This window comes from Aquarana catesbeiana, linkage group LG02, assembly GCF_042186555.1.
Source record: "Aquarana catesbeiana isolate 2022-GZ linkage group LG02, ASM4218655v1, whole genome shotgun sequence".
Classification (NCBI taxonomy): domain Eukaryota; kingdom Metazoa; phylum Chordata; class Amphibia; order Anura; family Ranidae; genus Aquarana; species Aquarana catesbeiana.
The window spans coordinates 707,752,802-707,778,573 of NC_133325.1; the positions used below are offsets into that span (position 1 = coordinate 707,752,802).

General features: G+C 45.2%; 1 protein-coding gene across 1 annotated transcript in view; it reads right to left on the reverse strand.

Moving 5' to 3' along the window:
* Positions 1–25,772, reverse strand: part of DCBLD2 (discoidin, CUB and LCCL domain containing 2) — a gene marked incomplete in the record, with an annotated part of 107,376 nt that overhangs the window by 38,601 nt on the left and 43,003 nt on the right. Inside the window, 2 exon segments of the mRNA XM_073616970.1 lie at positions 2,091–2,231; positions 17,643–17,870. Coding sequence (XP_073473071.1) covers positions 2,091–2,231; positions 17,643–17,870 — 369 coding nt within the window.

The window sequence follows — 25,772 nt, forward strand, 5'->3', positions numbered from 1 at the left end:
TGTCTGCACACTGGTTGTAAAGTTAATGCCATTTTCTTATGTTTTGAGCAACTATTTGGACCCTTTTTGTGCATTTTAAGATAAAAGGCAAAAGAATCACTGTACTTCTAAAACAACGTAAAAGGCTATAAACAGCTGATGTGACTGTTACATCCCTAACAAGTGCGACACAGAAGATTAGGATTTTAGTTTAATTTCTGGAGCATGTACTGAAATCTTAATTTCATCTGATTACTCTGAGTAAAAATGGAATCTCATGGGGATTGTGCAAACGTATCCAGAGAGAGGAAATAAACAGAGCTGCGTTTCTTGGCAGAGTAATAAAAGCAGAAATTTCCAATCTCCTCCCATAGCAAAGAAAAGACAGCAGAGACAGCAGTGGAATCAGAAGACACATGATAACTACAGCTAGGTTCAGCAAAGGCCATGTGAGGCTTAAATCCCAGGAGGACGGGCCATACAGAACTGTAAAGCAATTTTTATCCAGAAGTGTCTTCTCCTTTTAGGAAAAAGTGTGTTAGCATTCCTAGGAAGCATTTCCTGAAGTCTCCATATTTGCACTGAGAACTCCAATGAAGTCAAAATGAGAAGACGGAGCCTCGTTTACACAAGCGTAAAAAATAATGGTTTGTTCCTCTTCAATAAAACGTTTGAAATGTTTTGCAAAGCCAACGCCTGACTTAGCACAAAGTCTAGTGCAGAGCGTCGGTGTCACTTCTTAACGTTGATTTCAGTCCTGCCTGCAACATTAGGTAGGCATTGGCAAATTGCATCAGTTTAAAGTGATTATTTAAAAAAAAACAACAACCTTACAAACATGTTATACAAACCTAATCTATACAGTAGTTTTGCACAGAGTGCCCGAGGGGGGGAAAGGGGGAGGGGGGAGAGAGGGAAAGGGGGAGGGGGGGTGAGAGTGAGAGAGGGGGGAAAGAGAAGAGAGTGAGGGAAGAGAGAGAGGGTTAGGGAAGAGAGAGAGAGAGAGAAAGAGAGAGAGAATAGAGAGGGAAGAGAATAGAGAGGGAAGAGAATAGAGAGGGAAGAGAGAGAGAGGGAAGAGAGAGAGAGGGAAGAGAGAGAGAGGGAAGAGAGAGAGAGGGAAGAGAGAGAGAGGGAAGAGAGAGAGAGGGAAGAGAGAGAGAGGGAAGGGGGGTAGGGGAGGGGGGGAAGAGAGGAAGAGGGGGGAGGGAGAGAGAGAGAGAGAGAGAGAGAGAGAGAGAGAGAGAGAGAGAGAGAGAGAGAGAGAGAGGGGGGGGGGGAGAAAGAGAGAGGGGGGAGAGAGGGGGAGAGAGGGGGAGAGAGGGGGGAGAGAGGGGGGGAGAAAGAGAGAGGGGGAGAGAGGGGGGGAGAAAGAGAGAGGGGGAGAGAGGGGGGGAGAAAGAGAGAGGGGGAGAGAGGGGGGGAGAAAGAGAGGGGGAGAGAGAGAGAGAGAGAGGGAGAGAGAGGGGGGAGAGAGAGAGAGGGGGAGAGAGAGGAGAGAGAGAGAGAGAGAGAGAGGGGGGGAGAGAGAGAGAGAGAGAGAGAGAGAGGAGAGAGAGAGAGAGAGAGAGAGAGAGAGAGAGAGATAGGGGGGAGAGAGAGAGAGAGAGAGAGAGGGGGGGGGGAGAGAGAGAGAGAGATAGGGGGGGAGAGAGAGAGAGAGAGAGAGAGGGGGGAGAGAGAGAGGGGGGGAGAGAGAGAGGAGAGGGGGAGAGAGAGGAGAGGGGGGAGATAGAGAGGAGGGGGGGAGATAGAGAGAGAGGGGGGGAGATAGAGAGAGAGGGGGGGAGATAGAGAGAGAGGGGGGGAGATAGAGAGAGAGGAGGGATAGGGCGGATAGGGGGAGAGGGAGAAAAAAAAATAAAAACACGCATTCTCATAACTATAGGGCTGCGAAGAATGCGTTGCCATTTGCTCAGTTTAGAAGTTGTTTGTGGAGTTCCCTTTAACATGCTTTAGATACATTTCTGTAGAAAATTTTAATCGGTATTTGTGGTGCACCTCTACTGTACAGTTAAAGAGATAAACAGAATAATATGCAGGAAGAGTGCCATTCAGCTGACAACACACGGCCCTTTATTCCCCTCTTACTTGCCAAGGACAACAAATACCTGTTTTATCTGTGGTGGCGTAAGAAGCCAGGAAGCCTCGTCCGGATATGTGGGTCCCACTCATGAACAGAACGGTGACTTCATGGCTCTTGGACTCAATGACGTCCTCTGGTCTCAATGCCAAGCCACAATACTTCATCCCTGCACAGAGAGGAAAAGACAAGAACTTTAATACAAGGAAAACCAGGGACTTCAAAACATGTTACCAATACGTGACAGAAGAAATCTACCATCATAGTACATCTATATTGAGAACAACTATTGCTGAACTTCTGAAAAAGCTATTTGACTGTCTGTCTGTCTTCATTTTTAGTAGGTGACCCAAAACAGGCAAGCAGAAAGTCAGAAATCCTCATCCTCTTACTTTTTCCCCAGAGAGTATTGAAGCTACTGGATCAAGAGAGACAGATCGAGAGAGAAACAGACAGATCGAGATCGAGAGAGATAGAGAAACAGATCGAGAGAGAGAGAGAGAGAGAAACAGATCGAGAGAGAGAGAGAGAGAAACAGATCGAGAGAGAGAGAGAGAGAAACAGATCGAGAGAGAGAGAGAGAGAAACAGATCGAGAGAGACAGATCGAGAGAGAGAGAGAGATCGAGAGAGAGAGATCGAGAGAGAGAGAGATCGAGAGAGCGAGAGAGAGACAGATCGAGAGAGAGATCGAGAGAGAGAGAGAGATCGAGAGAGAGATCGAGAGAGAGAGAGAGATCGAGAGAGAGAGAGATCGAGAGAGAGAGAGAGACAGATCGAGAGATCGAGAGAGAGAGAGAGACAGATCGAGAGAGAGACAGATCGAGAGAGAGACAGATCGAGAGAGAGAGAGAGAGAGAGAGAGAGAGAGATCGAGAGATCGAGAGATCGAGAGAGAGAGAGAGAGAGAGAGATCGAGAGAGAGAGAGACAGATCGAGAGAGAGAGAGAGAGAGAGAGAGAGAGAGAGAGACAGATCGAGAGAGAGAGAGAGAGAGAGAGAGAGAGAGAGAGAGACAGATCGAGAGAGAGAGACAGATCGAGAGAGGGAGAGACAGATCGAGAGAGGGAGAGACAGATCGAGAGAGGGAGAGACAGATCGAGAGAGGGAGAGACAGATCGAGAGAGGGAGAGACAGATCGAGAGAGGGAGAGACAGATCGAGAGAGGGAGAGACAGATCGAGAGAGGGAGAGACAGATCGAGAGAGGGAGAGAGAGACAGACTGATCGAGAGAGCCCCCATTGCCACTGAGCAGCGTGCTAGAAACATATGACATCAGCAAAAACGAATCAATGCCAACACCGTCCAACAAAAAGGCCAGGAAACTATTCCACTCACATCACAAAATGCTCACAGGCCCCTTTCACACGGGGCGGTGGATGCGTTGGCGGTAAAAGCTGCTATTTTTAGCGCTGTAGCACCTGCAAAGCGCCCCAGTGTTAAAGGGGTCTAAGGGATAAACCTTGCCTTCATCCCTAGCCTGTCAGGTTTTTGAAATATTGTTTACCTCAGCTTCACTCCTCTGCTGCTCCATCTAGTCTTTTTTTTTAAAGAAAAAAAAACAAACAAACAAACAAAAAAAAACAAAACAGCTTGCAATTGCACCATAGTAATCCCATTGAAAAAAAAAAAATCACAGTGTGCAAAGAAATTAAAAAAAAAAAAGTGCAACCACATGCAGCGGCTGTTTAGGTTACTATGGATTAAAAAAGGTTGTGAAGAGACAACATAATGCCTCCCCACCACCTGTCAAGCACCTTCTAAAAAGCGATCCACTGAATTATGGAGGCTGAATAGTGGGTTCATACGGTTAAAGACCAACAAGACAAGTTTAAAGACATATGGGCAGGTTGGATGTACTATTCTTCAGAGATCTCTACAGACTAAATGCTATTACCACTTTCCTCCACCTCACTATAGCTTACATTGCCACATACTCTCCACATAGATGCACCAGTTATTTGGTCCCGATTTTTCCCTTTTGGTTTCCCCACTTCTTTCCTGGGGTTGCTCTTTCCCCTATCATCCATGATATGTAGGCCAATATGAGATCTGTTTGTACTGTGTTTATACTTGACATATTTCGGGTGGGTGTAGGTCCTTTGCCGGTGCTGTGCCCTGGTTGGTCTGCGCCTGCCTTGTCACACCTGTGTTGACGATGGTGTGGGGGTCAGGCGGGACACCGAGCGCACCCCTCCACTGGGCGCCTCCACGTCACCCGCTTGGGATCTTTGCTTTGAATTAATTGTATTTGTTACTAACAGATGACCTTAATACTAGTTTAACTTGTTTGCACATTTATGGAATGATCCTGCCTCGGCTCTAGTCTTAATACTTTTTTTTGTAAAATTTTATGTAAAATGTAATAAAAATTACATTTGTTAATAAAAAAATAAAAGAGCGATCCACTGCGGTTCAGGGGGTGACATGTTAAAGTGGTTGTAAACCTTGCTTGGTCATTTTTACCTACAGGTAAGCCTATAATAAGGCTTACCTGTAGGTAAAATGCATATCTCCTAAACGTGTAACGAGCGACTCTGATTGGCACTGGCTGCCTGTGTGGGTTTTCTGCTGTGTGGTATATAAATGGCGCTCCAGAAAATGTCCACCGGTCTTTTTTTTTTTTTACAATGGCATTGTAGTTAGGCAGGTAAAACACAATATTCTGGGAGCGTGGCCTGGTAAGCAATGGAGTAGGTCGCAGGCTGTGTGAGCTCCGCTGACCCAAACTCCGGTTTTGACATCCTGTGGCCATCCTTGCCATCGAGCAATCTAGATCACACCTGGGGATAAATCCTGCTTTCTGCACTTCATCTAGAGCCTGCTAACCGGACAAAACACCGCCCGAGGATCCCGGACCGCTATTAGCCCTAGGAAAGGCCCTGGCTTAGGCCTAGTCCCTGGAGCGACGGCCATCTTGCTGCACCCGGCGGCGGCCTGGACGAGAATTTCGGGCACCACTGACAGCCAGGGACTGGCCCCTATCCTGGGACCACCTCCGGACTGCCTGAGGAGGCTATCATAGCGCACCCAGGGCCGTAATCAACCCCAGAAAGGACCGCGGAGCCGGCCTGTGATCCAGATCGGTGGCCATCTTGCTACACCCGGCGATTCCCTGGTGAGTCTTCCTGGCCTTTCTGTATACCCTAAGTCCGAACCCATCTTGGAGGGGTCTTTTGGCAGTCTGCCCCTGCTGACAAGATACACCTAAAGCCATCCTGTGAACGGAAAGCAGCTCCGACCCCAATTATCCGGATCAGCGGCCATCTTGCTGAGTCTACAGTAGGTCTGGTGAGAGATATCCCAAAGCAGTGGGGGAATATGTCACCGCCGAAGAGGACCTCTGGGGCGGTGGACAAGCTGGCGAAATACCGCCATCAGGACCAAGATCCGCAGGCCAAAGAAGGAGACAGCACGTGCTCAGCGGCGGTCCATCAGAGTGCGGACACAGCCAAGGTCTTAGATGCCATTGCATTGCTGCAGGGAACACTCACTGCCAAAATAGACGAGGTCAAGATCGACATCTCCCTCCTCCCACCTCCAAAGTGAAGGATAGGGTGACTGAAGCTGAGACGCGCATTGGAGAGGCAGAAGACATCCTGCACCCCTGAGCCACACTACAGAGGACCTACAGCGCCAGATTCATCAACTACACGCACACCAGGATGATATGGAGAATCGTTTGCGGCGATGTAACCTCCGGTTCATTGGTTTACCTGAAAAGGCGGAAGGTACCAATCCTGCAGAATACTTGGAATCCCTTCTGATCAAACATTTTGGAAGAGAGGCCTTTTCCGTTATGTTCGCAGTGGAACGGGCGCACAGAATTCCAGCTAAACCTCCACCTGTGGGTGCCCCCCCCCAGAACCTTTATTGCCAAATTTCTTAACTTTAAAGACAGAGATAAAATCCTGCGGCTGACCAGTGAGAAAGAGAAAAGCAATATCACCCTGGGCAACAATCAGGTTGCAGTGTTTCCTGATTTCTCTAATGAAGTCCAAAGAAAGCGTGCACAGTTCCAAGATGTTAAGAGGCGGCTTAGGGTGATACATCTAAAATATGCCATGCTGTTTCCGGCCAGACTGAGAGTGGAGGATGATGGTAAAGTCCTATTTTTTTTGAAGACCCCAGGGAGGCAGCACAGTGATTGGATCGACGTGGACGTCCGGATGGATGATCGGGCAATCGGCCAGTTACTATGAGTACTGTTGACATTGACAGAGGTTGGTGGGCCCCATCTTTGCTTTATCAGTAACTTCCGCTGTGGGGAGATAGTTCTATATCACCGCTCATTTTCTATACAAAGGCCTCACCCCCTTCCTCCCCCCCCTTGGGAGTCTGAAATCTCCCCCATTTTGAAGTCAAGAGACCCACTGCCTAGGTTGAACCCTTTGGGGGGAGGTGGTGTACAGCGTGTTGGTACCCCTGGATACGAGACTTTGGAAATGAGGACCACAGAATTTACTACCCTGAATACTATAATATCCCCACAGCATGGCACAGTTCAGGAGACTTTTATAGGGCTGAGGCCACACATTACTTTACCAGGATGACTGTGTATCCTTGCAGCGCGAGTACCACTCAGACAGGAAAAGAGACACATCAGATTTGCCACGTGTCCTTTCCATGTTTCACACAGTGGAAAATCGCCCCGGTAATGTTTGCAACCCTTATTTTTTTCTCATTTTTTTCCCTTTTGTTCTGATTTTTACAGCTCAGCAATTTCAAAGATCTGTACCTCCAGCCAATGTTGATGGCTGGAAGTTGAATTATATACAGGTTGCAAGGGAATGTATGCTTCCACCAAGTTGGGGAGGTGAGAAGCTGGGAGGGAAGGAAAATGCCAGATACCTTGATCTGCGCATTGGGAATGTTAGCACCGTTGTGCAATTGTTATATGCTTGGAATGTTACTGAACAAGCACTTAATACACATGCAGTATGTATAATAGGTCACGAAATGATGGTGTTATTACGGGTATTGAGAGGGGAGCTGCCCTGCCGATGCAAATGTAATATATATGCAAACAAGCACCATGGCAGACATTAAATTTATGGTGTGGAATGTGCGGGGCCTGAGAGACAAGATTAAAAGGACAGCAGTACTGCGATAGCTGAAAGGTCAGAAAGTAGATTGTTGTACTGGTGGAAACACATGTCACAGGCCACTTACAGGCAGCCCTAAAGCGTCCTTGGGTGGGGTGGGCATACCACAGCACCCACACAAATTTGTCTAGAGGGGTAACGGTGCTGATAGCGAAATCCACACCGTTTGAGTTGGTTTCCATGGTAATAGATCGGCAGGACAGGTACCTCTTTCTGCATTCACTTGTGGGAGGAGAACCCTTGCTGATATTGGCTAGTTATATCCCCCCTCCATACAGGTCAGATGTGGTTACAGAAGGCCTTGCATTTATACCAGCAGTGTGGTTGGGGGACTTCAATCACACAATGACTCCATCCGTAGACAGGCCAGTACAGGCTGAACCCAGTCGGGGCGAACCACTGCACACTAGACTATATCGCACACTGACAGACTTTGACTTTATTGACACATGGAGACATGCAAATCCCAGGACCAGAGCATACACCTGCCACTCAGTAAGTCACAATACTATGTCCAGGATTGATTACATACTAGTTTCCAGGGCCCTACTGCCCAAGGTTACAGGCTCAGGATTTGCTCCTAGGATCCTATCAGATCACTCTGTGTTGGCTGACGGCATCTCTGAGGTCAGCCTCTCCTGATAGGCTTTGGCGTCTAAACCCTCACTGGTTATCCCTTCTATCGGACCATGATTCCATTGCTAGGGAGCTGCTTTTCTTTTTTGAAAAGACACAGAGACCTTATGCCCTTAACACACACTGGGACGATTTTAAAAACCATGCTCGCAGGATCTTTTCCTCCAGAATAAATAGGCTAAAACGAGAGTCTAACACCATACTCCAACTCACGTCTGACAAACTACGGGACTTAGAGGTGGCCTACAGTTCCAACCCATCCTGTGAAAACTTGGACAGAGTGAAACTGCAGACAGGCCTAGTCACACAACTACATATAGAAAAGGCAAAACAACGTGTTTTTTTTGTAAACAGAGGGTATACGAACAGGGAGAGAGGGCCGGGAGACTGTTGGCGTACTTGGCCCACATGGACGAGAAGCCCCCAGTCGTAGTGTCGCTTGCAGACCCAGACGGACGTAAAATAACAGACCCGGGACAAGTGGCGGCCAGATTTAGACAATTCTATGACAATCTATACAAATCTCAGTGCACATACACTCAAAGGGAGATCCATTCACACTTAGCTTCAATACAGTTCCCCCAGCTGCACCAAGAGCAAGTTGAGCTTCTGGATGCACCTATTACTGAGCATGAAATTGCGGAGGCAATAGCACAGCTAGCCAAATCTAAAGCCCCGGGGATGGACGGATTGCCTCTGGAGTTTCTGTAACATATATAGATATCTTGGTCCCAAGGCTGAAAGAATTATACCAATCCATTTTTGATCAGAACTCACTTCCTGAATCTATGCAGGAAGCCCAAATTATAGTCCTCCCCAAACCGGGAAAAGACCCGCACTTCCCTACAGGCCGAGATCACTCCTGCAGGTAGATATCAAAATCTTAGCTAAAATCCTGGCCTCTAGGATAAACACCACTATCTTAACATTAATAATTCACACGGACCAAACGGGATTTATGCCGGGGAAAAACACAGCCATGAATATCAGGCGACTCTATATGAATAATTAGGCCCGTCATGATAATTCAGGAATGAGGGTGGTGGTGGCGTTAGATACCGCTAAGTTTTTTGATACCGTTGAGTGGCCGTATTTGTGGGAATGTTTACATAATTACGGATTTGGGTCACGCTTCATTAAATGGGTACAGCTCCTATATCAGACACCCAAAGCAAGAATCTTTGTGAATGGCTGGCTTTCGGAGCAGTTTCCACTAGAGAGGGGTACCAGACAGGGATGTCCCCTCTCCCCTTTACTGTATGCGCTGGCAGCTGAACCGCTGGCCATTGCTATTAGAGCACACCCCGATATTCAGGGTCTGAGCCGAGGCCCCACAGTCTCACAGCCGACGACACCATACTATACCTTGCTGATCAGGGACCATCACTCCAGGCTGCTTTAGAACTTATCGAACAAATGGGGGGATACTCGGGTCTGCGTATAAACTGGGACAAGTCCCAGATTCTTCCAGTAGATGTGTTCCCTCCTCCCCTCACGTCCCCTCCATTACCACTTGCCAGGGTATCCAAGATTAAATACTTGGGGGTGGAGGTGACTAGAGATCTGGTGGATTACACTCCTTTAAATATAGCTCCCTTGTTTAATTTACTGAAAAGTAAAACGCAGACATGGTCTAGATTGCCTATGGGGGTGATGGGCCGTATAAACTTAATCAAGATGATTATACTGCCCAAGATTTTATATCTGGTATGGCATGCCCCTCTATACATCCCCTTAAAACTTTTCAAACAGATGGAAGCTATTTTAAAATCATTTGTCTGGGGGCAAAGCAGACACAAACTAGCCTGGCAAACCCTAAAGAAGCCCACAGACATGGGGGGCGTAGCCCTCCCGAATTTGCAGGATTATTACCTAGCCTCACAACTTTCCCATATGTACCACTTTCACACGTCGGAAATGCAGCGATATAGATCTTTGGTCTGTGACAAACCGGGACACCCGACGTTTACACCAATTCAGGCTATTCTACGTGGGAAAAGAGCACCAGGCCCCACTGCGCGGTACAACTCAGGCATGTTGATGCATCACCAAAGAATTTGGGAAATTTCTCTTAAAAAGCAAAATGTGGGGAAATTTCATTCACACACCCCATTGTGGCTTAATAATATGATGCCGGAATTGGAAACGATTCCAGATTCAATAGTTTGGGCTAGGTATGGAATACTATATCTCCATCAGGTCATATCCACATCCGGGCTTAAGCAATTCCAGACACTTAAGGAGGAGTTTTCCCTTCCACACCAACTAGCATTCAAATACCTGCAGCTCCGTCACGCGCTTAAAACCCAGTTACCGAGTTTGGAACTAGAAATGGAGCCCCCCCGAGTTGGGTATAATTCTAGGAGATGACCCCTCAATGCTGATATCACTCCTGTACTACACAATTAGACAAAGGGGAGTAGCAGTTGTGTCCCACAAAGCTAAGACGCAATGGGAACAAGATATAGGACCTATAGATGACGCTGACTGGAACGAGATCTTAGAAGGAACCAAGACAGTATCTCCCAAGATGTCAGATAGACTGACACAAATATATATTGTTCATAAGGCCAGTCTGACACCGTTGAGATTGGCGAAGTTCCAGCACACGCCGGATCCGACGTGTCACTTGTGCAGAGCTGATCCAGGTTCATTTTACCATCTCATGTGGAGCTGCCCTCCTGTTCAGACATTTTGGGCACAGGTTATCCGTTTCCTCCATGACAATATGGGGTCCCCTGTGGTGTTGGACCCTAAGTTATGTATATTGGGGTTACTGCCAGATGTAGAGGTGGATAAGTATCACACAATATTCATCTCTGAAACTATATTTTTGGCGCGTAAAGTGATAGCTCAGAGATGGATGCAGAATGTACCCCCCACGATACAGATGTGGAAAAAAGCAATAAACTATACTCTACCATTCAAGAAACTGATCTATGCACACAGGGGATCTTCGCAAAAATATTCTAAGATATGGGACAGATGGTTGGAGGATGGGGAGACCTGTGTTTAGTTGGTTAATAACCGGTGAGGTGCTTCTCTGCATCCGGGGCACAATTTGTTTACAGGTTGGATTAATGGACTAATCGATTCACCACACCCACGGATATAAGAATACACATCCTACAAAACTTTTGCTTATTGAATTTTGCTGTCATGTTATGTACTTGACTTTCCTTGCATTTGTGTACCCAAATGGCTTGTAAAATGTATTTTATATCAATAAAGTTGTTTTTTTCCAAGTAAAAAAAAAAAAAAAGCACAATATTCTGTTTCCCATAACAACCAGCTTCTCCCTTTGCATTCTCTCATACCTCGCTAGGAACAAAAGGACAAACTCTTTCCATCATGAGGCCCACGCTGCTTCAGTGCAATAAAATCCTCCACAGACACCGTCTCTGACAACTTTCCTTGGTTAGATTACAAATGGTAGCAGAGGCTCATCGGAGAGACGGTAACCTGGAGAATATCAGCCAGTGCAATGAATACGCACATCGGTGCAGAGTTCCTTGCCATTTAAGGGCCTGCATGTTTAAAACTTACAGAGTGAGCTGGATTCTACATCTTACATCAAGTAAATGTTATTTTTTTATTTTATTCATTTTGCTGCTACCAATAAAAATCAGGCTTCGCCACTTTCCTCTCTAAAGAGGTCTAGTTTACAATGATGAGCATGAAATTGTAAGTGAAAAATTCATAGCATAACAGCCCACTGACTTCCGGCACTTCAAAGCACAGCCAGCTAAACAGTACAGTAATCAAAGCAAAACAAAGCTTCCTAGGAAAGTTAAATAAACGGTTAGCAGCTACAAAGGGATGGGATTCTTTGCTGTAATAATCGGCATTATAGAATCTGCAAACATGAAAACGTTTCAGGCCTCATTGAGTGTGAGAGACAATCTGTGTTGTCATATTAATCAGGTAAAGCCCAACTCCAGGATTGCTGCTACTTTAAATAGTTAATTCGGGCCAAGCTGGCCCAAACGGTTTCCTTTACTAACAGATGTAGCAGCTGTCAGCGCTGTAGTAACTGTATATAGCATCAGATACATACAGTATACAGCAGTGTGTTCCAGCAGCGGTACAAGGACATTCCTGGAACAAGCCTGGTTCGGGTTGGGCGATGCTCAGGAAGCCTTGTATTTAACAATGAATACAAGGTTTCCTCTGACTGGCGGGAGGTGGAGATGCAGGCAGATGACGTCATGATTTCACCTTAGCCAATCAGAGGAAGCCTTGTATTCATGGATAAGAATCCCTGTATTCATTAATAAAAAATACAAGGCTTAGTGCAAATGTTTGAGCAGTGCTCAGCCCAACTGGATTTTGTTTCAGGAGTGGAACAGGAAGTCCCCGTACCGCTGCCGGCACACAGCACTGTATACAGTACTATATGTCACGGAAGCGACATACTTGTTATAAAGCACTGACAGCGGCTGCATCTGTTAGTAAAGGAAACAGTTTGTTTGGGCCAGCTTGGGAGCAGTAGAAATCCTGGATTTGGATCCCCTTTCAGGATGTGTCAGAATGAAGATAACTTAGTGTAAACTAAACTCCTCTTCCCTAGCTGACATCTTTACCTGGTCTTTATCCAAGTTGGGATCTTTGGCTACCTTGATGGGTCAAGCTGGAATGAGGCACACGGGAGTTCACTCATTCTGGCTCAGAGGTGTGCTGAGAATGCACACTGAGCTGCACATGCAGCTAGAGAAGATTACAAGAGGGCAGGAAAGTTAAGCCGGCCATAGATGGTTGGAAACACAGCTGGTTCAGTAGGGACCGGCCAAGATTTGAATCATCTGTGGACAAGCTGATTTTAGCCAAGTGGACTTGGGTACAACCAGCATGTTGGATTTTTACATGCGATTACTGTGAGCGGCTATAATCACCGTGTTCTTCCAGCAGGAACAGCTTCCTGCACCCCCCCCTCCCGCGGGAGTGATTCCCCCATCAACACTGACTGTGTTGATAGGGGAATCGAGCCATTTGCTTTCCTTTCACCCGTGGCTGCAGGAAAGAAAGTCACCTCATCTATGGACTGCCTTAGTTTTACTGGAGAATAGACATTCACACTAAAAACTGCATGTGAATCGCACACGATTGCACTATGTGTATCTGTGCAATTCACATGTAGTTCTGTGTAGTGTGATTTCAGCCCATTTTATTTAAATGGTCTGGGATCTCACCCCACCAAAAGTAGTGCAATGCACTACTTTTGGAAACGTACTGCAACATTCATAACCTGCGATCTGATGCGGGCAAACACACTGTTTTCAACCTGTGTTTGGGTGTCGTTATTTTGCACTGACACCTGCTGCAGATTGCAAGGGAGGTGCAATTTGAGTGTGGTGCGAGAAACCGGCATGGAAAGCAAATTTCTCGCATGGCATTCTAGTGTGAACAGGACCTAAAGGAAGCTTGCCATAGCAGATCACCTTCTGAAAGGGTCAACTACCTGGCCGTCATGCTTTTGGCATCAGGGACTCAAAACAAGTCTGCATTCAAGTTAGTATGCCTGATCCAAGTCAGTAATGCAGAAACCAGTGGCGGCCCATCAAAATGGGGCGCCACCCCCCTAATCCATATGTCCAGTCTAATCTACATACAGGGCGCTGTACGCATGGACTCCAATGGCAGGGGGGGGGGGGGGGTTTAGAAGCACATGACTAGAGCCTGAGGCTCTAACTGGCTTAAAAAAAGGAGGACGGAAGCCGCCGTGACGGGGCTTGTTTGTCTCCCCACAAAAAATGGAGCTCCAGCCGCCACTGGCAGAAACAGATTGTTGGATATAACCCCTATACTGAGAGTTCAGGCCACAAAGCCCAGTTCATCATATACAAGTTGATCTATGAGAAACATGATGTAAGACGCTATGGGATTCATTTACTAACAGGAAAGAGAGACTGTTCACTGGGCAAAAAAATAAATAAAATTCTATCTATATATATATATATATATATATATATATATATATATATATATATATATATATATATATATATATATATATATATATATATCTCTATATCTATATCTATATCTATCTATAGATAGATAGATAGAGAGAGAGAGAGAGAGAGATGATTGAATTATATATAATTAGATGATTGAAGTAAACACATCGTCACCATATTTGCTGAGTGAATAGTCTCTACCCCTTTAGTAAACCAACCTCTATGTGTATATGAAAATGAGCAAGTGGGACATAAAAGAAAGAAAAGAAAGAATGTGGGATTCATAAACAGCATAGAACCCAACAATGAGGCTACAGAAAGCAGAACACTTATCAGCACATTGTCATGTAAACAGACTATTTATACATCTGAGGCTCAGAATGCAAATTGCTGCACTGCCAGATTAATGTGCCGCTCTCATATGCTTCCATCAGCTTGGTTTGACAAAAGGCGAATACATTGTAAATGGTGCATTATAATGGAATATTCATTATTGTACAGTCAAATAAAAAACAGATTGTTTTCTTGTTTGTAGGGCCTGAAATTATCCTTGGTTTGGGACTTTGTTGAAGTGTTATGATTTTCCCTGGGTAAAAAGACAATTTGAGAGCTTCTTATAGTATTCTTTGGGAGGCATTTAAAAATCACCGATTAAGAACTACAGTGCACGAGTGCAAACCTCTTCCTTAGCAGTCCCACTTTTAGGTACACGCTTATATTACATAAAAATGTGAATATTCAATTAAGATTTAAATATTATAGATATATATATATATATATCTCTATATCGTCAAAAGTAGTGGGACGCCTGCCCTTAAACGCACATGAACTTTAATCCCAGTCTTAGTTCGTAGGATTCAATATTGAGTTGGACCACCCTTTGCAGCTTAGGAGTGTGTCTATAGCAGTGATGGCAAACCTTGGCAGCCCAGATGCTTTGGAACTACATTTCCCATGATACTCCACTACACTGCAGAGTGCCAGAGCATGGAGCCTTCCCAGAAGAGTTGAAGCTGTTATAGCTGCAAAGGGTGGGCCAACTCAATATTGAACCGTACAGACCAAAACTGGGATGTCATTAAAGTTTGTGTAAAGGCAGGTGTCCCAATACTTTTGATAATATAGTGTATGTATACAGTGGGGACAGAAAGTATTCAGGCCCACTTAAATTTTTCACGCTTTGTTATATTGCAGCCATTTGCTAAAATCATTTAAGCTCATTTTTTTTTCCCTCATTAATGTACACACAGCACCCCATATTGACAGAAAAACACAGAATTGTTGACATTTTTGCAGATTTAGTAAAAAAAAGAAAAACTGAAATATCACATGGTCCTAAGTATTCAGACCCTTTGCTGTAACACTCATATTTAACTCAGGTGCTGTCCATTTCTTCTGATCATCCTTGAGATGATTCTACACCTTCATTTGAGTCCAGCTGTGTTTGATTATACTGATTGGACTTGATTAGGAAAGCACACACCTGTCTATAGAAGACCTTACAGCTCACAGTGCATGTCAGAGCAAATGAGAATCATGAGGCCAAAGGAAATGCCTGAAGAGCTCAGAGTCAGAATTGTGACAAGGCACAGATCTGGCCAAGGTTACAAAAAGATTTCTGCTGCACTTAAGGTTCCTAAGAGCACAGTGGCCTCCATAATCCTTAAATGGAAGACATTTGGGACGACCAGAACCCTTTCTAGAGCTGGCCGTCCGACCAAACTGAGCTATCGGGGGAGAAGAGCCTTGGTGAGAGAGGTAAAGAAGAACCCAAAGATCACTGTGGCTGAGCTCCAGGAGATGGGAGAAAGTTGTAGAAAGTCAACCATCACTGCAGCCATCCACCAGTCGGGGCTTTATGGCAGAGTAGCCCGACGGAAGCCTCTCCTCAGTGCAAGACACATGAAAGCTCGCATGGAGTTTGCTAAAAAAACACCTGAAGGACTCCAAGATGGTGAGAAATAAGATTCTCTGGTCTGATGAGACCAAGATAGAACTTTTTGGCCTTAATTCTAAGCGGTATGTGTGGAGAAAACCAGGCACTGCTCATCACCTGTCCAATACAGTCCCAACAGTGAAGCATGGTGGTGGCAGCATCATGCTGTGGGGGTGTTTTTCAGCTACAGGGACAGGACGACTGGTTGCAATCAAGGGAAAGATGAATGCGGCCAAGTACAGGGTTATCCTGGACAAAAACCTTCTCCAGAGTGATCAGGACCTCAGACTTGGCCGAAGGTTTACCTTCCAACAAGACAATGACCCTAAGCACACAGCTAAAATAACGAAGGAGTGGCTTCACAACAATTCCGTGACTGTTCTTGAATGGCCCAGCCAGAGCCCTGACTTAAACCCAATTGAGCATCTCTGGAGAGACCTAAAAATGGCTGTCCACCAACGTTTACCATTCAACCTGACAGAACTGGAGAGGATCTGCAAGGAGGAATGTCAACAATTCTGTGTTTTTCTGTCAATATGGGGTGCTGTGTGTACATTAATGAGGAAAAAAATGAACTTAAATGATTTTGGCAAATGGCTGCAATATAACAAAGATTGAAAAATTTAAGGGGGTCTGAATACTTTCCGTCCCCACTGTGTGTGTGTGTGTGTGTGTGTGTGTGTGTGTGTGTGTGTGTGTGTGTGTGTGTGTGTGTGTGTATATATATATATATATATATATATATATATATTTTTTTTTTTTTTTTTTTACACACACATACTGTACACACACACACGTATGGTTAAACCTCCAAAAGCTTATATACAATCAATATGAAAAGGTCTAAGAAAATGGTGGTGTTAATAAGATCCCAGAATGTACTCAACATAAAAAGAAACAAAATTTCTCCGAGCTAAATGTACAGACACAAAACAGGAACATTTTAGCCAGGGACTTTTTAATAAGCTCTTTCATGATAAAAAAAATTCTAATTTACAAGTGTGTGTAACAGAGCTATGTTGAAATTACTGTGCTAAAGTGAAGCAGTACTTTGAAGGCCATCTCGTGTGTTCTCTTAGTGAAGTATAACATCTCTACCAAGGTTTTAGCAATGTGTTCAAGGCAGTTTGATAAGATTATGCTCCACAGTTAGAAAAACATTCTGGTAAAAATGACACTGAACAAGGATTCACGATATAAAAGAAACATGTGCTAAGGGAAATATGAAGCATTACAGACCTTATGCTGAAAATGCTTTTTGCCAGTCCGTCATGCTGATCTAGTGGCTTCAATAAAGAGACATTTACCCTGAACAAGTATGCAGCAAGTTAAAAGAGAAGTATGGCCAAAGCTTTTTTGCATTTACTTCTCCTATGGGTCTCAGGATGGTTGCACTTCGTTCTGCTAAAGCCTACTGTTGGCTGATGTCACTCAGCTGGTCCAGGCGCTGGATCGATCCCGACTTTACAATCGGGATCCACCCAGCAGCCTGGATTGGTGGCTGGTTCAGTCTCTCATTAAACTGCTTGGGAGAATGAGCCAGCAGCTCCCACCCCCTCCACAACCCAGCGCTCCAGTGAGCTCTGAAGGGTTAAAAGCAGAAAGCCCTGACGGACAATCACAGCTCTCTGCTCAGAGCAGAGGGATCAGTGGTGTTTGATCGCTCAGTTCTCAGAGTAGAGGTGGCAGGGGACAGATGCATGCATCAGATCAATGCTGCATCCACTTAGTTAAGCATCTTTTTTTTTTTTGGGGGAAACCCACACATCTCATTTTAAGTGATCTTGCAAGATCCATGTGTACTGACTGTAACAGTGGATTTAAAAGCTATCTGTAAAGAATAGATTTGGACTTTATTCTTACCTGATCACTATCCCCCAGCAGCCATGTCAACCCTTCCCCCTCAAAAAAACAAAACATTTTTTTTTTCCCAGGGCTTCTCCATACCTAGCTCAGTTCTCGCTGCTCCAAAACCATCATAAATCCGCAAGTAACTGGAATGACATGAATCAACATCCTCAATATCAAAGTCTCCAAACTTTAGTAGAATCCGTTCACCAGGCTTGACCTGGATTTTCCATTCACACACAGTGCTGTTTGGGTAGGTGTTCGGATAGTTTTTTGATGTAAAAGTTCCACTTTCTGGGCCAAAAAAGGTGTAGCCACAACCATCTCCTGGAACAAAAAAAAAAAAAAACACAAAGTAACATAAACAAGAGTTGTAACAGACCACACAATGAATAGAGCAACATTGTCTGCCCTTGTAATTGCCACACATATAAAATGTCGGGACAGATTTACTTAAAGTATAACTTGGGCAAAACTTTTTTTGTTTTGGATGGAGAGGAGAGGGATTAGTACACCTGTCACTTTTTATTGCTATCTGTGTCTCCAAAGTCACCCTCTCCATTTGTCCTTTTTACCATTAGCATTTAAAGTAAAAGAAAATCCCAAAATTTGGGTTGTCCCCAGAAAAGTAATACACTGGGGACACTAGTTCTGGTGACCTAGGGGTCCCCAAGGGATTTCCTTAATTTGCAGGGATTTCCTATTACTTCCCATTTTGGCTATTGGAAATGAATTGATTGGTAAACCTCCCCAATGGGACACCAATGGCAAAAGAAATGAACCAACAGGGGTTCAAACCCTCCCTTGCCCTATCCAAAATGAAAAAAAAAAAAAAAAAAAAGAAGGTTTGCCTATAGTTCTACTTTATTACCCAATTGTAAGACCTTGGCCTCCTCAGATGCTATGGTACTATAGGTCTCAGAATATATCAGTATGATTTAACAGATTACACGTGAACCACTGTGATACACTTTAGCTTCTATTCAATTTCTGTAGATTTGTAGGAGAAATTTACTTTAACATTTTAATTTTTTTCCGCAATTTGGTAAAAAAAAATAAAACCTCATGCTGCCTAGAAGATCCAAACGGCAGACAATAAACTTTCTTGCATAATGCTTTTGCTTATCAATTTTTTCCCCCTCCACCTGACAATGGTCCCATTTATCTTTTGCTCCGGCTCTCGTAAATCAGTGCCAAAATTGTCACTCCACTGGGCAAACATTGCCTAGCCCTGATTGTTTTATATTTGAATTTAGTTTTTCAGGCTGCAGCAATCACTTAAACCCAATAGAGCATCCCGATCTGCTGCAAGAAGCCCTTCAAGCCCTGAAGTCTCAATCCAGTTGGTTAAAAAAAAAAAATTAGGATGCAGCAAAGTCATCACAAGTATGTCTCACCCTTCATTTTTTGAGGGGTTATTTACCCCCAGCCTCAAAGTCCCTTGCCTTACAGTATTGCTGCTTCATGTCACACCTACAGCTATGCAAGCAGTTACTCTTCCATTCATGCAAGTTTTCAAATGTATGTGTGAACCAGCTCCCCCATTTAGCTCTTTATAAACTGTGCTGCCAATTAGCCTAAAGTCCCATACACACGGGCAAAATGTTGGGAGACATTTGCCGATTAAAAAAAAAAAAAAGGCTGACATTCTGCCTGTGTGTATGTCGGTCTGTCCGAAAGAAGCTGGTCATTTGGCTGGCTTCTGTTGGATGTGCATCCTGGAAAAGAAGCAGCTGACTGACTCCCGATCAGCGCTCTCAGCCAATGGTGGGGAAGATCACTGGACTAACCTTGCACGGCTAGTACAATGTCTCCGACTGGAGCTGTCAGTTTGCATCAAAAACGCATGGAAAGTAGGTTATTTGGTTTTCAATGCTTGCAGTTCCAGAAAAAAAGTTCAACATGCTGCTATTTTCCTGCACTGGAATGCTGTAAAACGCATTAAAAACGCACTGGAACGCACCGTAACACACGCGTTGTTAAGGTTACAAATAAATGCACTAGACTGCATCAAAAACGCACCAAAAATGCATTGGTATGCATCAAAAACGTGCATTCAGAAAAGCATCTAGACAACATCCAGATTGCGTTTCTATGGCGTGGGCTGGCCCTAACATTGCTTTGGGGAAGAAGATATAAGTGTTTTTATTTATTTCAGGTACTTCTATAGCGCTGTCAGTTTAGGCAGTCTTTTACATTTATTGCACATTCATATCAGTCCCTGCCCTCAAGGAGCTTTTAATCTAAAGGCCCCTAACTCACATTTACACATACTAGGGCCAATTTAGACAGGGGCCAATTAACTGACCAGCATGTCTTTGAAGTGTGGGTGGAAACCGGAGTACCCGGAGGCACAGGGAGAACATGTGAACTTTGTGCAGTTATAGTACCATGTTTGGGATTTGAACCCAGGACCCTAGTGCTGCAACTATGCTGCCCATGTGTTAAATACAAAGTGAATTAAACATCTTATTTAGGGGGAAAAAAAACAAAAGCACAATATTTGGTCTTCGAAAAAGGGTCCGTCTCATGCTGGCCATACTCATGGCAATATTCAGGCCATTTCAAGCACATCAAATCAGCTTTCACATAAATTGATTAGGGCAGTTAGGTTTTTAAAATAAAATGCTAGAAATCTTCTAAAGAATCCTTGATGTTTTTAAAATAACGTTCTTGAAAACGTTCCGATATTCAAAAGAGCCTGAATCTAAGCTGGCCATACACGTTATTCATTGAAGAAAAATTTTCTATCCTACTTTTCTCGTCACTGTGGTCAAAAAACAAATGTAGATTTGACCCCAATATGATCTTATCTGGCCAGGAGATGAATGTGTGATCTAGCACTTGAACAGACTCCTCTCCTCCTTATAGGGGGTCTTCCTGTGCAGTGTAATGACTCACAAGGAAAGGGGAGGGGGGGTAATTTGTTCTCGGAAAGCGCACAGAGTTAGAGATATGAGAATATTCTTCAAAAGACTGAAGATTATAATTTGGGTAGTACACAGGTGAAGTCATTTAGTGCATTGCTTGACAAGCGTAGCCCATTACTAGTGGTGCAGCAAAATTAAAATTGTGGACTGAAACTGAAAATTGAAAATGTACTTGCCCGAAAACCGAAACAGACAGTTACAAATATATATATATATATATATATATATTTGTCTTTTTAATTAATTTCATGAATGAATATAAATATTGTCAGCGGGGGAAGACAGCGAAGAGAGGAGAACCGGCAGTGGGGGAAGACATCGCTGGAGCGAGAAGGAATTGTAAGGAGAAGAGACGCCGAGGTGCTTTAATAAATTACTTTGTCAAAAACCCCGTGTACTGTTTTTATTTTTGACACTTTTTTTTTTTTTTGGGTGAATGGGTAGGAGTACAATGGACCCCATACTCATTCACATAAGGTGGAGGGCTGGGATCTGGGGGCCCTAATGGCTGAAAATAAATTCATTTTTGGCCATTATCAACAAAACGCCAATAACCCTATTTTTGGCCGATATATTGGGGCATGCCTACCCGTTACGATGGTTGTTGTGGATTTTTGGCCCTGAAATCTTCCTTCTGTTTTTATAAATACTGCCACTATCATTTTGCAGTGAAGACAGACACGGTTAGTGTAACAAAAGTAATAGGCTAGCATAGGCAGAACACACCTGTCAATACACATACCTTCACGTTTATTGTCTGCCAAAGCAAAGAGTATTGTCAACATGGATGTACTGTATAAACAGCGACTTTCATTGTGGTTATACGCATAGTCAATGGGCAGAATATACCTAATTATCATGTGTCAAATCTCTCTACTCACTCTGCCTGGAGTCTGTAAATTATGGCTATTACTTAATGCACACTGCTAAAATATACAATGTCTATTTATAAGGGATGTTAATAATAAATACGGACATTCAGATAAATGTGTTAACTTGAATATACAATCCAATTTACGCTTCATCATTGCACCAGAATTAGGCTCATGATTTACGACGGCTCCCTGGGTACAGAATTGAAAACAATGTAGAGGCAGCTGGGCTTTATTGACCAGTGATGTAGAAGTAAATGCATCCTGTCTTCAATCAATCAATGTTTACTTCTCGTCTAGATGAAACAGTTGGACATAAAATTCAGCTAGCAGTCGGAACACATGCTGCACATAAATGGCCTGTTTTGCTTTTTGTTTTTTCTGTTTTTATTATTAGATACAGATCTGAGCTACTTCACTTAGAACTCAAAGAAACATGCTCAGGTTTAAGCAGTAAGGCCTCCCGCACACAGGGCGTAAGGCTGCATTCACACCTGAACTCGTAAAACGCTTGTAAAACGCTTGTAAAACACCCGAAATACACCCTACAAGCAAAATCCCATTCATTTAAATGGTCGCTGTTCTCATCTGAGCATTTTGTAGCCTGAAGCAAAACGCCTGAAGCTCAAAAAAAATACGTGAGCTTCTTTTTGGGCAGATTACAGGCGTGTTTCTGCTTTTTACATTGGTGACCTTTTGACCTGTGCAAAATCGTGCCAAAAAAAAACACGACTTTCTGCCTGAAAACTAAGCGCTCAGGTGTGAATGCAGCCTTAGAAAAAAATTGAGCTGCAAAGCCACTGCCTGTACCAGAAAAAAGCAGCTGCAAAACACGCTTTTAGTAGCTTTTTTCCATTGGCGTTAATGCACGTTTAGTTGCACCACAAGTCCGGTCATGATGCGGCTTGTGCGCTGAGGATCTTGAAGGGGAACACTCGTCAAGATAAAAAAAAAGAAATAAAGAAAACAACACACTAGCGTGGGCTCTCTCTTCCCCCCCAAGAGCTTACCAGACCCTTTGGTCTGGTATGGATTTTAAGGGGAACCCCCACGGCAAAAAAATTGGCATGGGTCCCCACCAAAATCTACACCAGGACCCTTATCCGAGCATGCAGCCCAGCAGGTCATGGGGGGGACGAGGCCACATGGCCATACATGGCCACATGCTCCCACCCCAAAACAGTACACGGGGCTTTTGACAAAGCACCTCAGTGTCTCTTCATCCTCCGGTTCTTTTCCTCTCTCTGCTGAGGTCTTCTCCTGCAGCTGGTTCTTTTCCTCTCTCTGCTGAAGTCTTCTCCTGCAGCTGGTTCTTTTCCTCTCTCTGCTGAAGTCTTCTCCTGCAGCTGGTTCTTTTCCTCTCTCTGCTGAAGTCTTCTCCTGCAGCTGGTTCTTTTCCTCTCTCTGCTGAAGTCTTCTCCTGCAGCTGGTTCTTTTCCTCTCTCTGCTGAAGTCTTCTCCTGCAGCTGGTTCTTTTCCTCTCTCTGCTGAAGTCTTCTCCCGCTGCCGGTTCTCTCTTCGCTGTCTTCTCCCGCTGCCGGTTCTCTCTTCGCTGTCTTCTCCCGCTGCCGGTTCTCCTCTCTTCGCTGTCTTCTCCCGCTGCCGGTTCTCCTCTCTTCGCTGTCTTCTCCCGCTGCCGGTTCTCCTCTCTTCGCTGTCTTCTCCCGCTGCCGGTTCTCCTCTCTTCGCTGTCTTCTCCCGCTGCCGGTTCTCCTCTCTTCGCTGTCTTCTCCCGCTGCCGGTTCTCCTCTCTTCGCTGTCTTCTCCCGCTGCCGGTTCTCCTCTCTTCGCTGTCTTCTCCCGCTGCCGGTTCTCCTCTCTTCGCTGTCTTCTCCCGCTGCCGGTTCTCCTCTCTTCGCTGTCTTCTCCCGCTGCCGGTTCTCCTCTCTTCGCTGTCTTCTCCCTCTGCCGGTTCTCCTCTCTTCGCTGTCTTCTCCCGTTGCCGGTTCTCCTCTCTTCGCTGTCTTCTCCCGCTGCCGGTTCTCCTCTCTTCGCTGTCTTCTCCCGCTGCCGGTTCTCCTCTCTTCGCTGTCTTCTCCCGCTGCCGGTTCTCCTCTCTTCGCTGTCTTCTCCCGCTGCCGGTTCTCCTCTCTTCGCTGTCTTCTCCCGCTGCCGGTTCTCCTCTCTTCGCTGTCTTCTCCCGCTGCCGGTTCTCCTCTCTTCGCTGTCTTCTCCCGCTGCCGGTTCTCCTCTCTTCGCTGTCTTCTCCCGCTGCCGGTTCTCCTCTCTTCGCTGTCTTCTCCCGCTGCCGGTTCTCCTCTCTTCGCTGTCTTCTCCCGCTGCCGGTTCTCCTCTCTTCGCTGTCTTCTCCCGCTGCCGGTTCTCCTCTCTTCGCTGTCTTCTCCCGCTGCCGGTTCTCCTCTCTTCGCCGTCTTCTCCCGCTGCCGGTTCTCCTCTCTTCGCCGTCTTCTCCCGCTGCCGGTTCTCCTCTCTTCGCCGTCTTCTCCCGCTGCCGGTTCTCCTCTCTTCGCCGTCTTCTCCCGCTGCCGGTTCTCCTCTCTTCGCTGTCTTCTCCCGCTGCCGGTTCTCCTCTCTTCGCTGTCTTCTCCCGCTGCCGGTTCTCCTCTCTTCGCTGTCTTCTCCCGCTGCCGGTTCTCCTCTCTTCGCTGTCTTCTCCCGCTGCCGGTTCTCCTCTTCCCGCTGTCTTCTCCCGCTGCCAGTTCTCCTCTCTTCGCTGTCTTCTCCCGCTGCCAGTTCTCCTCTCTCCGCTGCCAGTTCTCCTCTCTCCGCTGCCTTCTCCCGCTGCCAGTTCTCCTCTCTCTGCTGCCTTCTCCCACTGCTTGTTATCCTCTCCGCTGTCTTCTCCCTCTGATGTTCTCTCGACGCTCTCTCCTGCTGTAATGCTGGGCCCGCCGTGTGCCATTACTTATATAGCCATGGGGCGAGGCCTCTCAATGACATCATGCGGAGGCCCTGCCCCATGTGACGTCACCCCCCAGGGCACGATAGGGTGGTGATGTCACAAGGGGTGGGGCCTCTGGATGACATCACAAGGGTCACAATCAGCTTCCAGGATTTTTGTCAAAGCATATTTGAACAAGCAGGAGTTAGCGGCCAAATGGCTACCATGCACAGCTGCACCAGATTTTGCACTCTTGTTTTAGTAAAGCAAACCCTTTATGTCTTCCTGGTAACAACTTTATACATCATTTTAGTTGTGGGGGAGGAAGACTGGCACTAGTAAGGAGAACTTGATTGTGTGCAGCTTGACAAACTATTGCAGCCCAACACGCAGTTGCAACTGAGGCCCACCATGAAGGCCTCTATGTGCAACCGGCTAATTTAGGCAGGCTTGTACAGAACTTACACTACTACTATGAACCAAGCCACCAGCTTAACTGTTGGTCAGCATTCCCTAATGGGAGCGCAGGCTTGTCCCTATGTCAGAACACACTAAAAACTGTAGAGACAGCATAACCCACACATTCTGTATATGCCTAATAAAAGGTGAAACAAGCATTCATTTTTTGGGAGAAGCAAATTACATCCATCACACTGTCCTATAGACAGAACATAGCAGCAGTAATTCATGGACTAGCGTTCTATAGATCGGTAGAGGAATGTTGGAATATGGCCAGGTTCAGGGCTTTCCTCAGGAAATTACATAACTAGGTATTTTTAGAACACTTTTTTTTTCTCCTAAAAGAAAGTTAATTCACTTTCAATACCCCTTATTTGTAGTCATTGTTTGCTGTTCTAATTAAGGAGGTCCTTACACATTCCAAACAAGGAGTATTTCTGGCATCCACTTGAGAGGAAGTATCTCCTTCCTTATATTCAGGAGCTGTGAATAACAAGGACTGTCAATAGTTCCCTATCTGTATTGTGCAGCAGAGTCTTGGTTATCATTATAGATAATGGAAAAAAGTAAATGCCCAGAGATTGTTGGCCATTGGACCAAATTTCAAAGCAGACCCATTTCCTAAATGAATGTAAAGCTTGTGTACTTTTTTGAGCAACGGGCGTTTTGCTTAAGGCGGCAGAACGCTCAGATGTGAACAGGGGCCATTGAAATGAATGCGATTAGTCTTGTTGGGCGTTTTTAGAGCTGAGGCTTAGAGCTGAAAAACCGCCCAAAAACGCCCAGGTGTGAACGAAGCCTTAGTGGCAGTCAGAACTTACAAATGATAGATCCTCTCTCCATCCTCATGTGACTGAACCAATCTCCAAATACCAGCACTGTCGTGCAGAGAGAGTCGGGTATTGCTCTATATGCAGAAGTTGCAGAAGCATATAACTTTATGAGGGGGTGTATCTCACCAAAACTGAAATTCCTATTGCAGCACATACCTAAAATGTAAAAAAATGAGTGAGCCAATCACAAAAGCATGTAATTAAAACTTTAGGGGGTTGGGGTGTTCTGTACTGTTCTGTTTCTCCAGCTGAGGCTCCCCTCCTTTCTAATCCACCTTTTATTTTTTCTTCCT